Source organism: Gaeumannomyces tritici (assembly GCF_000145635.1).
Source record: "Gaeumannomyces tritici R3-111a-1 unplaced genomic scaffold supercont2.9, whole genome shotgun sequence".
NCBI lineage: Eukaryota > Fungi > Ascomycota > Sordariomycetes > Magnaporthales > Magnaporthaceae > Gaeumannomyces > Gaeumannomyces tritici.
The window spans coordinates 479,302-491,848 of NW_008804553.1; the positions used below are offsets into that span (position 1 = coordinate 479,302).

Below are 12,547 nucleotides of genomic sequence, written 5' to 3' on the forward strand. Positions count from 1 at the left end.
ATTATTAATTTGGGGGCGTTCCCCGTACTATACCGTTTTTACCTAACTTTTTGTTTATAGGGCACGATATTTTACGGCTATTACAAACCGTTTACGGGTTTTTTACGTTTTTTTTAGTGGTTAGCCGGTTCGGCACGTTAAAACATTTTTTTGGGCCATTTTTTTAGCCTTTGTTATTTTTTTTTGTAATACCCCCGTCCTTTCCGGGTATTTACCCGTTAAGGTTCGGTATTTTCCTTATTTTGTAAATTTGCTTTTAATAAATTTGCTTTATACGCTTAAATAATTTTTTTCGTAATATTTTTTTTAAAATTTATAAATTTTCCAATTCGTTGTAATTTGTTTATTTAACCAAATATTTTCGTTTTTGCAAAAGCCCTTTGTATTTTAGCAAAGCTTTTATTTCGAAGCGATTTTTTTTTTTCTTTTAATTTTTGGTTTTTTGTTTTTTGGTTTTTTTGCCGGGCCTTTTTTTAAACGCTCGCAATAAATTTGCCGGGAATACGTTGTATATCCGGTAATTTACCGAAAGCTTTAACCGGAACGCTAAACCGGCTAACCCAACCATTTTTAGGATTTAAAAGGGTTCCAACCATTTGTTCGATAGTTTTTTCGACGGCCTTTTTATTTTAATGTTTGCCGTATTTAGCAATACCCAATTGCTTACCCCGAAAGGTACCGGGGTTTTGCTTTTGTTATAGTATTTTTTGTATATATTATTTGCTTTTTTTAGCAATTTTTTGGCTTGCTTTTTAATTGTTTCCAAAGCCCCCGTTTTAATTTTAGCCGTTGCTAAAGGTTTTTTTTTAATTACCCAAAGGTTATAAAGCTTTTGTAAGTAAAACTTTATTAGCAAAAAACGCCGGGGTTTTTTTGCAACCCTAAATGCACGTTCGTATTATGCATTTACGTTGCTAGGTGCAATAATAACGCCCAATCGTTTTGCTTTTTGTAACAAAAGCACCGGAAATAATGCTTTATTGTTTGGTTCGTTCGTTCCGTTTGCCCGTTAATTTAAGGGTAATATGCTATCGATAGCCTTTTTGCGACCTTTAAATGTCCGGCGAAGGTTATTTAAAACCCGTTTGTAAATAGTTTGTTTTGGTTTGATACAATCCCTTCGGGCGTTTTTAGCAGCTTTTAAACGTATGCAAATAAAAAGCTTCCCAATTTTTTATTGGTTAATTTCGTAAACGTTGGGATAAAAAAGTTATATTTAGTAAATTGGTTAACCATTACCAATATTGCGTTGCGCTTTTTACCGGCTTTATTTACCGACGTTAAAAACTTTCCGATAAAATTTATCGATAATTTTTGTTTCGGGCGGTTTGGTACGGGCAAAAGTGCTAGCAGCCCGTAAAGTGTTTGTATTTTTGGCTTTATTTGCTGGCATATTTAATACGTCCGTACGTATTTGCGTACGTTTTTAGCCATACCCGGCCATTTAAACTGCCGTTTAAGCTTTTTTAAAATTTTGGCTATGTTTTTGTAACCCTTTATCGGGTTATTGTATTGTTTTTAAAGTATTGTTCGTTTAAACGGTGCTAAATTCGGAATTTAAATTTTTTTTTATGCTTAAATAAACCGTTGCTAATTTTTTAAACGTTGGGCTTGTTTTTTTAAATACCGTTTTAAACGAAATCGTTTTTTGTTTGTGCTTTAAAAATGCGCTTTAATATCGTTTTGGTATCCTTTTTAATAATGGTCGTTTTTACGTAGGTTGTTTTTCGGAATTTGGCTAGCAAATCGTTTCGGAATTCTTTTTTTGCTATATCGGCCTTCCCGTTTATTGGTATGTTTTAGGAACGTTTTAATAAATTATCCGCGGGGTTTCGGTATTTTGGCTTCCATTTAATTATAAAGTTATACTTTGTTAAATTTTCGAACCATTTTATTTGGCGCTTTGTTACCTTTTTTTTATTAAAATATAGGTATGGTTTAAATGGTTGGTAATTATTTTAACAATTTTTTATAAATAAGTTAGGTAATGCCGTTACTTTTTAAAGGTTTTTAAGATTGTTAGCAATTTTAAATTAGGAATTGCATAGCGCAGTTTTTTTTATTGCAGCTTTTTTAACATGTAAGTTACCGGGTGCTACCGGCCGTTTTATAATTGTAACAGCACCGTTTTTATCGCAAAAACCGAAGCGTTGGTCCGCACGTACAGCGGTTTTGAAAGGTCGAAATGTACCAATACCGAAGCTTTCGTAAATAGCAATTTTAATTTGCAAAAAGCCTTTTTTGCAACATTTTTTAAGTAAAATACGGTATTTTTGTTAAGGAAATTCGTTAAAGGCATAGTAATTTTCGCGTAGCTTTTTACGAATTTCCGATAATATTTTGTAAAGTTTAAAAATACCTGGATGTTTTTAACGCTTTTCGGTATTTTTTATTTTAAAATTGCAATAACTTTGTCCGGCAAGATTTCGACCCCGAATTTGGTTATTTTAAATCCTAAAAAATCGATATTATCCGTTTTAAATTCGTATTTGGCCGGGTTAACGTAAAGTTTAAATCGTTTAAATCGTTTTAGCACCGTTTTTATTGCTTTGCGGTGCTTTTTTTGTATTTTCGAAAAAATAAAAATATTGTCCAAATATACAATGCAATTATTATTAATTAATTTTTTAAGCGCTATATTAATAAAGCTTTAAAACGTTGTTAAAGCGTTGGCCAAACCGAAAGGCATTATTAAATATTCGTAATGTCCATATTTGTAGCGAAAAGCAATTTTCCATTCGTTTTTTTATCGGATCCGTATTTTGTAATAAGCGTTTTTTAAATTTAGCTTAGTAAAATATTGGCTTTTAAATATTTGGTTAAATATTTCGTAAATTAGCGGAAGTGCTAGCCGATATTTTTTAGTAATTTTGTTAAAACCCCGATAATCGATACAAAGGCAAAGTTTCCCGTCCTTTTTTAAAACAAATAAGATTCCGGCGCCGGCGGGGCTGGTTAAATGCCGGATTTAACCCTTTGCTATGGTTTTGTTAAAGTACCCCCAAAAGGTTTTTAATTTTTTTTTAAATAAAGGATAAATGCTTTCGTAAAGCGGCATTGTTTTTTTTTCCAATTCGATCGCGTAATTTTAACCTATATGTTTTGGCAAAAGGTTCGATTTATAAAGCTGCGCATATTTTGCAATTATCCTTTTAACCTATTCCGGGAAAGCTTTTAGCCTTTCCCCGGGGTTTTCCGGGGTTTTCGGGCGTGCAACCGTTAGTACGGTTATCGTTTGTTCCGATTGGATTAGCTTTTTAGCTATTTCCAACGAAATTATTTTAATTTTTTTAATGGTTACCGGAAATTTTTATTTTATATTTCCAAATTGGATTTTAATATTTTTTTGCTAAAATTAAAGCATGCTTAACGTAATGTTGTACCCGGCCCGGGGCATTACCACGTAAAATATTACTAATTTTCGGGTTATTCCCTAGCTATTTATTACCTAAATTTTATATTTCTTTACTTTTAGCGTAAGCATGCGTTTTTTAATATCGAATTACGCTAAATAGCCCCCGTTTGGTACCGGTATTTTTTTTGCTTTTATTAAAAAACGGTTATGCAATAAATTAACGTTATTCCCATTATTAACCAGCGCTTTTAATTTTACCCGGCGACCGTTAATCCGTAAATATACTTCGGTTTCCCAGCGCGTTTTAACCGCCGGGGCGCACTTTTAAGCCCCGGTGCTTAAACGGCCAAATAGCGGTGTTAAATTGGGTAGCGATATTTTGCTTTTTTTGGGGCACGCCGGCCGGATATGGCCCAACTTTTTATACCCGTAACACCGTACTTCGGGCCTTTTCCCTTTCGCTTTTTGTATAGTCGCTGGGGCCAACGGGATTTTCGGGTTATTCGTTCGTATTTTGCATATTGTAGCGATATGGTTTAATTGCCCGCATTTAAAGCAAATAACCGGCTTTTTAAGGGTTAAAATACTTGTATCCCCCGGGGTCCTTTTATGCGGTCCCGATATTATTTTTATTTTAAAGGTTTTGGTTTGCAATTTTTTTATAATGTAAGGAAAGCTTTTAAATATTACCCGTTTTTGGATTTTGGGGCGGAGCCGGTTAAAAAGCAATATTATTTTTGTCCATTCGGGTGCTAATTCGGAAAGGTCGTCCTTTACCAAATCCTAATAAATCCGGAACGTTTTAAACGATTTGTAATTTTTTTGCTTAATAACAATATCCCCCGCAAATTTTTTAATCGCTAGCTATATTTGCGAATTGGAATTTTTCGACTTTATTTAAAGTTACCGCAAAAAATTAATTTAAATAAGCAATACCCCGGTATTTAAGTAATGCATTTATTTGTATTTTGTTTATTATGCCCGTTAACGATGGTTAAAAGTGCTAAAAGCTATTTAAACTTTTATACGGTTTTTACCGTAACGTTCCCTTTCGTTTTCGAAAATAAATTCGTAATTGTTAATATAATAAGCAATATTTTGCTAAATTGCTAACTTTTTAAGCATAAAAGGCTTAAAGGTAATTTTGTTTTACGTAAAACCTTTTCGTTGCTTAAAAGTATTTTTTTTATTTTCGTTTAAGCCTTTATGCGCATGCTTTAACCTTTTGTTTTGGATTTTCTGGATTAAGCGGGCGCGTTTGCTTTGGGCTTTTAGCGTATCGTTTATTTTTTGCAGCTTTTTTACGAAAAGGTTTTCGAAATCGTTGGAAATTTGCGGGGCTCCTTTAATATTTTGTTCCAATGGCCTAACGGCTTTTTCCAACGTGCTTAACGTAGCGTTAAGCGTTATTATAGGCGGTGCAAAATCGTAAATGCCCTTTTTAAATTTGCTCGATCCTTTCCGGTAATTACCCGGGCTTGCTTTTTAAATAAAAAAAATGTAAAAAAAGGAACAATATGTTAAAAGTTAATCGGTACAAAAGCGGGTGGTTACCGGGTTACGGGCCGAATGCGGTGTTTTTTTTGTTAAGCTTTCGTAAATTTCCTACCAAAAGTGCTATCGTTAACAAAAATTGTTTTTTTTTAACTTTCCTTTCTTTCGTCCCTTTCGGGTACCCGGGGTCGATTTTTTAAATTTTTCGCGCTTTAAGCGCTTTCGTGCAATTTAAGCTTTACCCTATCTTTTAGCTTTGCTATTATGCTTTGGCCGCGATACCGGTAGCTCGCCGGCATATCCCCGGGGGGTTCGTGCCCGGCTAGCTGCCAGCGCCCCTTTTTTCCTTTTTTGCCGGGCGGTTTCGCCCGTGCATTTAACGCTCCCCGCTTTTTGCCGGGCGGTTTCGCCCGTGCTCCTAACAGCAAAGCGGAATCCCCGCACACAAATTACAATAATTAATACAAAACCAACGCTTACAACAAAAATAACAAGCATTAATAACAAATAACCGCATGGAAAAACAACGGGCGCAATTATTTTTTATCCAGCAAATACCAAAAAACAATAATCCGTTCGTTAAGCCAGAAAATTAGCCCGATAGCGATAAATAATTGGTTGGCCCGCCCGCTAATTGCAAGCAACGTTCGCTAGCTAGCAAAAACAGCCCAAGCATTTTTCCCAACCGCCCAAACGTTCCCGCCGGCCCCAACATCCCAATTTGCAATAAAAAAAAAGCAATTACAAAAGCAATTAAGGAAGTTATCGATAAGCTAAGCATTGGAAACGAATTGCATTACGAAGCATTACGAAAATTCCGTAAAATTACGAAAATCGAAAAATAAGCGTACGCTTAATATTAAAATTAATATTAAGGCAAAAGCTAAAACAATACAATACTAAAACTAATAATAAAAAAGCACGTTAACAAAATGCCGCTATTAAAAAATAAAATTTGGGTACAAACCTTAGCGGTAATTAAAAACAAAATATTATTAATACTAAACGAAAAAAGCGCATTTAACAAATGGTACGATAATGCAAAAAAACCCGGAATGCAATTACCGTACCAAAAAAAATGCGCCGGAAAAATAATGTTAAGCTACGTTGCTAAGCTGTAAAAAAGAATCGGCAATGTACAAACGATAATAAAAGCAAAAGCAATTGCATGGGTTAATAATATGCTTTACTTAAACGTGGAAATGGTAAAAAGCCGAATCGAAAAATTTGTAACGTTTAAAAACGAATTTATTAAACAATGGGATTTGCTGGAAAACGATAAAAAGATATTACCGAAAACGCAAACTTTATAAACGTTTTTGGGCAGGGGGGCCATTTTAAATGCTTTCAATTATAAGCAAAATAACGAAAACGCGGGCATTGCAAACGTGCTAAACGATAGGATAATTTATTTAAATATCGATAAAAAAATTATACACGTTATAAAAAAACTATTTTACAACGAGGATCCGGCATTAATTTTTTACAATAACAATTGGCTGGAAAATAAGCTAAAAAAAAAGTTATTTAAAAATATCGAGCCAAAAAATATTAACGGTATTTTTAACACAATTTTACCCACATTACCCAAAAAAATTTAACGTTTAATAGCAAAAGAAATTGCTAAATTTATAAAAGCAATAAAGGTTAAAATGTTCGATACGGGCACCAAAAAATTGGCAACGGGAAAGCTAACCCCCGTTAAAAAAGGATACAAACAGCCAAAATCCTCGTGCTTAACAAATAAAAACAAGGATTTCGTAGCAATAGCAACGATTGCGCTTTATTATTAACGAAACGAGCTAAAGCAATAAAGCCCGTTCGTACAATAATACCGTTATACTAAAAAAAAGGAATAATAAAATATAAAATATAGCAAAAATTAACAAAATTCGATGGGATTGCGGCCATTGCAATATGCTTTAAAAAAAACGTAAATTATTAAAAAAAAAAACGAAACGCTTGGAATAAAGCTATGCAAAAAAACGAAACGATTATTTTTAATTATAACATTTTAAAATGGATTAACATTTAAAGCAAAGTGCTGTTAGCCAAAATAATATTAAAGCAAAAAGCAATATTGGTAGCAAAAAAAAACTAGAAAAAATTGGCATAAAAACGATATTAAATAAAAATTTTAAACCAAAAAGCTTTCCTAACTTCGATTTTAAAGCCGTTAAATGGATTGTAACGGGATTAAAAAACGTTGAAAGGGCGCAAAACCCAATAGCAAAGGACAAACGGCCAAAGCTTACTTCCGCTACGAAATACTTTATAGCAAAAAAAAAAAAAACCTTAATTATAACGAGCGAAAGCAATAATAATACAAACAAAAAAAACGATGGCAAAAAAAGCGTTAATAAAGCGAAAGCGATTAAAAAATTTAAAGGAACTGTACAAACCATTACGAAATAAGCAACAACCGTTAAAACCAAAATAAAAAAAGTTTGTAACGCCAACAACATTAAAAACAAAACGAAAGCAGCGAAAAAGGCCAAAATATACGTAGCTAACGCTATGTCGGCGGCAAAATAAAAACGAAAAAATGCAATAAAAATCGGCAACAAAGCAACGCTAATATTAGCAATAATCGATTTAGCAATTTAGCTAATTACAAAATGCATGGACAAAATTGCGGCAATAATTTTTAAAGCAAAAAAAAATGTAAAAAAGCCCGAAAAAAAAAGCGAACGCAATGCAAAATCGGCTTTAACATATTACGAACAATATAAAAAACAAGGTTTAACGGGTTCGATAAATTGTAAAACCGGCGAAAATTTTCTAAATTCGATATCGCAAACATTATTAATTATCCAAACAAAAAGAAAAATATTGCATAAAAGCTAACTGGATAAACCGCTAACGCGTAAAAAGCAATCCACAACCCCAAAAATATGGTAAAAATAATTAATATGCTAAACGTTTTGGAAGCAAACGTTAAACATGTTAAAAAAAGCACTAAATACCGTAAGCACAAACATATTTGCATAAAATATTGCAAAATAAAACGGGCTTTTCAAACGTAATGCTAGCAATTTACCGTTATGTAATGGTCCTGTACATTCGCGTTTATTTAACGGTGCGTTTAAAAAACAAACGTAATGCTAGCAAAGCAAGTAATAGCTTGCCATAGCATAAAATTTTTAGTAACCATTACGTATAGCACAATAAAACGAAATGGTACATAATATAAATGCAAAAAAGTTATTAAACGTTTTAATAATTAATCGAAAAAAAAAAATTCGTTTACCCAATAAAAACGGAAAACAAAAAGGAAAAAAAAATCCAATTTGGAAACAATGCTGGACGATAACCAAAAAGCATTTAAGCAAACGTACAAAATGGTAATGGATTAAGTAAAGCTAAAACAAATAAAAAAATAAAAAAAAAAAAATTAAAATAAATATAAATATTAGCAATTAATAAAAACAAACGACGGCAATGTATTTAATTTGCAAGGAACAAAAAGTCGATAAAGGCATCGACATTTATAAATAAAAGGCAAATGACAGGTTCCAAACCTGCTTAACGCGCCCGACCGTGCGCGGCAATTACCGCCACGCACGGCACGTGCAGCTGCACGTAACCCGCACGGGCCGTTAGTTTGCTTAAATAGCGTTCCTTTCGTCGGGCCCCCACTGAGCCAACGAAAGGAGCCGACAAAAGATCTTGTACCTTACGCGCGCACCCTTTGGGTGCACCCTGTGCCTTTAACAAAGGGCTACCATGCCGCTTTCGGCGCTAACGATTTTAGCGGCAACGATTTTGGCGCCGGCGAAAAAAACGTGGTTTTCGGGGATTTTGGTTCCTTTAAATACGGCATTTAATCGATTTTTTTTATATGTTTTTTTAATTAATTACTGGTATTCCTTTTTTAAAAGGTGGTTAATTTTAAGTTTTTTTATTAATTTGTTATAGCTAAAATTATAATTTCCTTTCGTTATGCTATTTTTGCAACATTGCAAAGTTTTAATGTTTTTAATTATTAATTAAATTTTAATGCCCCAATAAATAATTTTAAAATGCTTTTTTTTCGCTTTTTAATAAGTTTAAATACCGCCAATATGCATTTACCGTTACCCGAACGTTTAAGCCCGTTTGCCGTGCTATCCGGAGGTTTTTTTATTTTTTTTTCGAGCAAACAATAGTATTTTTTACTACAACGTACGTTTAAAATGCGGTAATTGCTTTAGCGTATTGCGCTAAGCATGCCCCTTATGGGCTTTTCGAAATGTGCTATACTTTGCATATCCTTCGGGATTTAAATATGTTGCATTATTAATTTAAAGCGTCCCCCGTACTATACCGTCTTTATTTAACTTTTTGTTTATAAAGCACAATATTTTACGGTTATTACAAGCCGCTTACAAATTTCTTTACGTTTTTTTTCGGTAATTAACCGGTTTAGCACATTTAAAACATTTTTTTAAACCATTCCTTTAGCTTTTATTATTTTTTTCTTATAATACCCCCGTCCTTTCCGGGTATTTACCCGTTAAAGTTTGGTATTTTCCTTATTTTATAAGCTTGCTTCCAATAAATTTGCTTTATATGCTTAAACAATTTTTTTCGTAATATCCTTTTTTGGGATTTACAAATTTTCCAATTCGTTGTAATTTGTTTATTTAACCAAATATTTTCGTTTTTGCAAAAGCTTTTTATATTTTAACAAAGCCTTTACTTTAAAGCAATCCTTTTTCCTTTTTTTCGATTTTTAATTTTTTATTTTTTAGCTTTTCGCCGGGTTTTTTTTAAACGTTTGCAATAAATTCGCCGGGAATACGTTATATATCCGGTAATTTACAAAAAGTTTTAACCGAAACGCTAGCCCGGCCAACCCAACCATTTTTAAAATTTGGAAAGGTCCTAACCATTTATTTAATAGCTTTTTCGACGGCCTTTTTATTTTAATGTTCGTTGTACTTAGCAATACTTAATCGCTTACCCCGAAAAGCATTAAGGTTTTGCTTTTATTATAGTACTTTTTGTACGTATTATTCGCTTTTTTAACAATTTTTTGGCTTGCTTTTTAATTATTTCCAAAGCCCCCGTTTTAATTTCGGCCATTGCCAAAGGTTTTTTTTTAATTACTTAAAAATTATAAAGCTTTTGCGGGTAAAACTTTATTAATAAAAACGCCGGGGTTTTTTGCAACCCTAAATGCACGTTCGTATTGTGCATTTACGTTGCTAAATGCAATAGCAACGCTTAATCATTTTGCTTTTCGCAACAAAAACACCGAAAATAATGCTTTATTATTTGGTTCGTTCGTTCCGTTTGCCCGTTAATTTAAAAGTGGTATGCTATTAATAGCCTTTTTGCAACCTTTAAATGTCCGGCAAAAATTGTTTAAAACCCGTTTGTAAATAGCTTATTTCGGTTCGATACAATTCTTTTGGGTATTTTTAACAATTTTTAAACGTATGCAAATAAAAAGTTCCCCAATTTTTTACTGGTTAATTTCGTAAACGTTAGGATAAAAAAGCTATATTTGGTAAACCGATTAATTATTACCAATATTGCATCGCGTTTTTTACCGGCTTTATTTATTAACGTTAAGAATTTTCCAATAAAATCCATCGATAACTTTTGTCCCGGGCGGTTTGGTACGGGCAAAAATACTAGCAGCCCGTAAAATGCTTGTATTTTTAGCTTTATTTGCTAGCATATTTAATACGTTCGTACGTATTTGCGTACGTTTTTAGCCATACCCAACCATTTAAATTGCCGTTTAAACTTTTTTAAAGTTTTGGCCATACTTTTGTAACCCCCCGTTGGGTTATCGTATTATTTTTAAAGCATTGCCCGTTGCAATAGCGCTAAATTCGGGATTTAAACTTTCCTTTTATGCTTAAACAAATCGTTGTTAATTTCCCAAACGTTAGGCTTGTTTTTTTAAATACCGTTTTAAATAAAATTATTTTTTGCTTGTACTTCGAAAATGCGCTTTAATATCGTTTTAATGTTTTTTTTAATGGTAATCGTTTTTACGTAAATTGCTTTTTAGAATTTGGCTAACAAATCGTTTCGGAATTCCTTTTTGCTTTATTAACCTTCCCGTTTACGGGTATATTTTAAAAACGTTTTAACAAGCCATTCGCGGGGTTCCGGTATTTTAGCTTTTATTTAATCGTAAAGTTATACTTTGCTAAATTTTTAAACAATTTTATTTAGCGCTTTATTACCTTTTTTTTTATTAAAATATAAGTATAATTTAAATGGTTGGTAATTACTTTAATAATTTTTTGTAAATAAGTTAAGTAATGCCGTTACTTTTCGAAAGCTTTTACGATTGCCAGTAATTTTAAATTAGGAATTGCATAGCGCAATTTTTTTTATTGCAATTTTTTCGATATGTAAATTACCGGGTGCTACCGGCCGTTTTGTAATTGCAATAGCACCGCTTTTATCGCAAAAGCTAAAGCATTAGTTCGTACGTACAACGGTTTCGAAAGGTTGAAATGCATTAATACCGGAATTTTTGTAAATAGCAATTTTAATTTGCAAAAAGCCTTTTTCGCAACATTTTTTAAATAAAATACGGTATTTTTGCTAAAAAAAGTTCGTTAAAAGCATAGTAATTTTCGCGTAACCCTTTACGAATTTCCAATAATACCCCGTAAAGCCCAAAAATACTTAAATATTTTTAACGCTTTCCGGTATTTTCCATTTTAAAATTGCAACAATTTTATCCAGCAAAATTTTAACCCCGAATTTGGTTATTTTAAACTTTAAAAAATTAATACTATTCGTTTCGAATTTGCATTTAGCCGGGTTAATGTAAAGTTTAAACCGTTCGAATCGTTCCAGCACCGTTTTTATTGCTTTGCGGTGCTTTTTTTGTATTTTTAAAAAAATAAGGATGTTATTTAAATATACAATGCAATTGCTATTAATTAACTTTTTAAACGCTATATTAATAAAGCTTTAAAACGTTATTGGGGCGTTAGCCAAGCTAAAAGGCATTACCAAATATTCGTAATGTTTATATTTGCAACGGAAAGCAATTTTTTATTCGTTTCCTTATCGGATCCGTATTTTGTAATAAACGTTTTTTAAATTTAATTTGGTAAAATATTAATTTTTAAATACCCGGTTAAATATTTCGTAAATTAACGGAAATGTTAACCGGTTTTTTTTAATATTTTTATTAAAACCCCAATAATCGATACAAAAGCAAAATTTCCCGTCCTTTTTTAAAACGAACAAAATTTCGGCGCTAGCGGAATTGGTTAAATGCCGGATCCAACCTTTCGTTATAACTTCGTTAAAATACCCCCGGAAAGTTTTTAATTCCTTTTCGAATAAAGGATAAATGCTTCCGTAAAACGGCATCGTTTTTTTTTCCAATTTAATCGCGTAATTTTAATTTATATATTTTGGTAAAAGGTTTAATTTATAAAATTGCGCATATTTTGCAACCATCCTTTTAACTTATTCCGGAAAAGCTTTTAACCTTTCCCCGGGGTTTTTCGGGGTTTCCAAACGTATAACCGTTAATACGGCTATCGTTTATCCCGATTGGATTAGCTTTTTAGCTATTTCCAACAAAATTATTTTAACCTTTTTAATGGTTACCGAAAACCTTTATTTTATATTTCCAAATTGGATTTTAATATTTTTTTGCTAAAATTAAAGCATGCTTAACGTAATGTTGTACCCGGTTTGGGGCATTATTACGTAAAATACCATTAATTT

General features: G+C 32.3%; 2 protein-coding genes across 2 annotated transcripts; one reads left to right on the forward strand and one right to left on the reverse strand.

The window, feature by feature from the left end:
• Positions 1–3,679: 3,679 nt before the first annotated feature.
• Positions 3,680–4,000, reverse strand: GGTG_12618 (hypothetical protein; the record flags this gene model as incomplete). Its single annotated transcript, XM_009230519.1, has 1 exon — positions 3,680–4,000. A coding segment is annotated over one exon (321 nt), but the record flags the coding sequence as incomplete, so codon positions are not given.
• Positions 4,001–8,148: 4,148 nt separating this feature from the next.
• GGTG_12619 (hypothetical protein) lies at positions 8,149–8,771 on the forward strand (the record flags this gene model as incomplete). Its single annotated transcript, XM_009230520.1, has 4 exons — positions 8,149–8,193; positions 8,266–8,292; positions 8,362–8,447; positions 8,768–8,771. The coding sequence occupies 4 exons, from the start codon at positions 8,149–8,151 to the stop codon at positions 8,769–8,771; spliced, it is 162 nt and encodes a 53-aa protein (XP_009228784.1).
• Between the last annotated feature and the right edge of the window lie 3,776 nt (positions 8,772–12,547).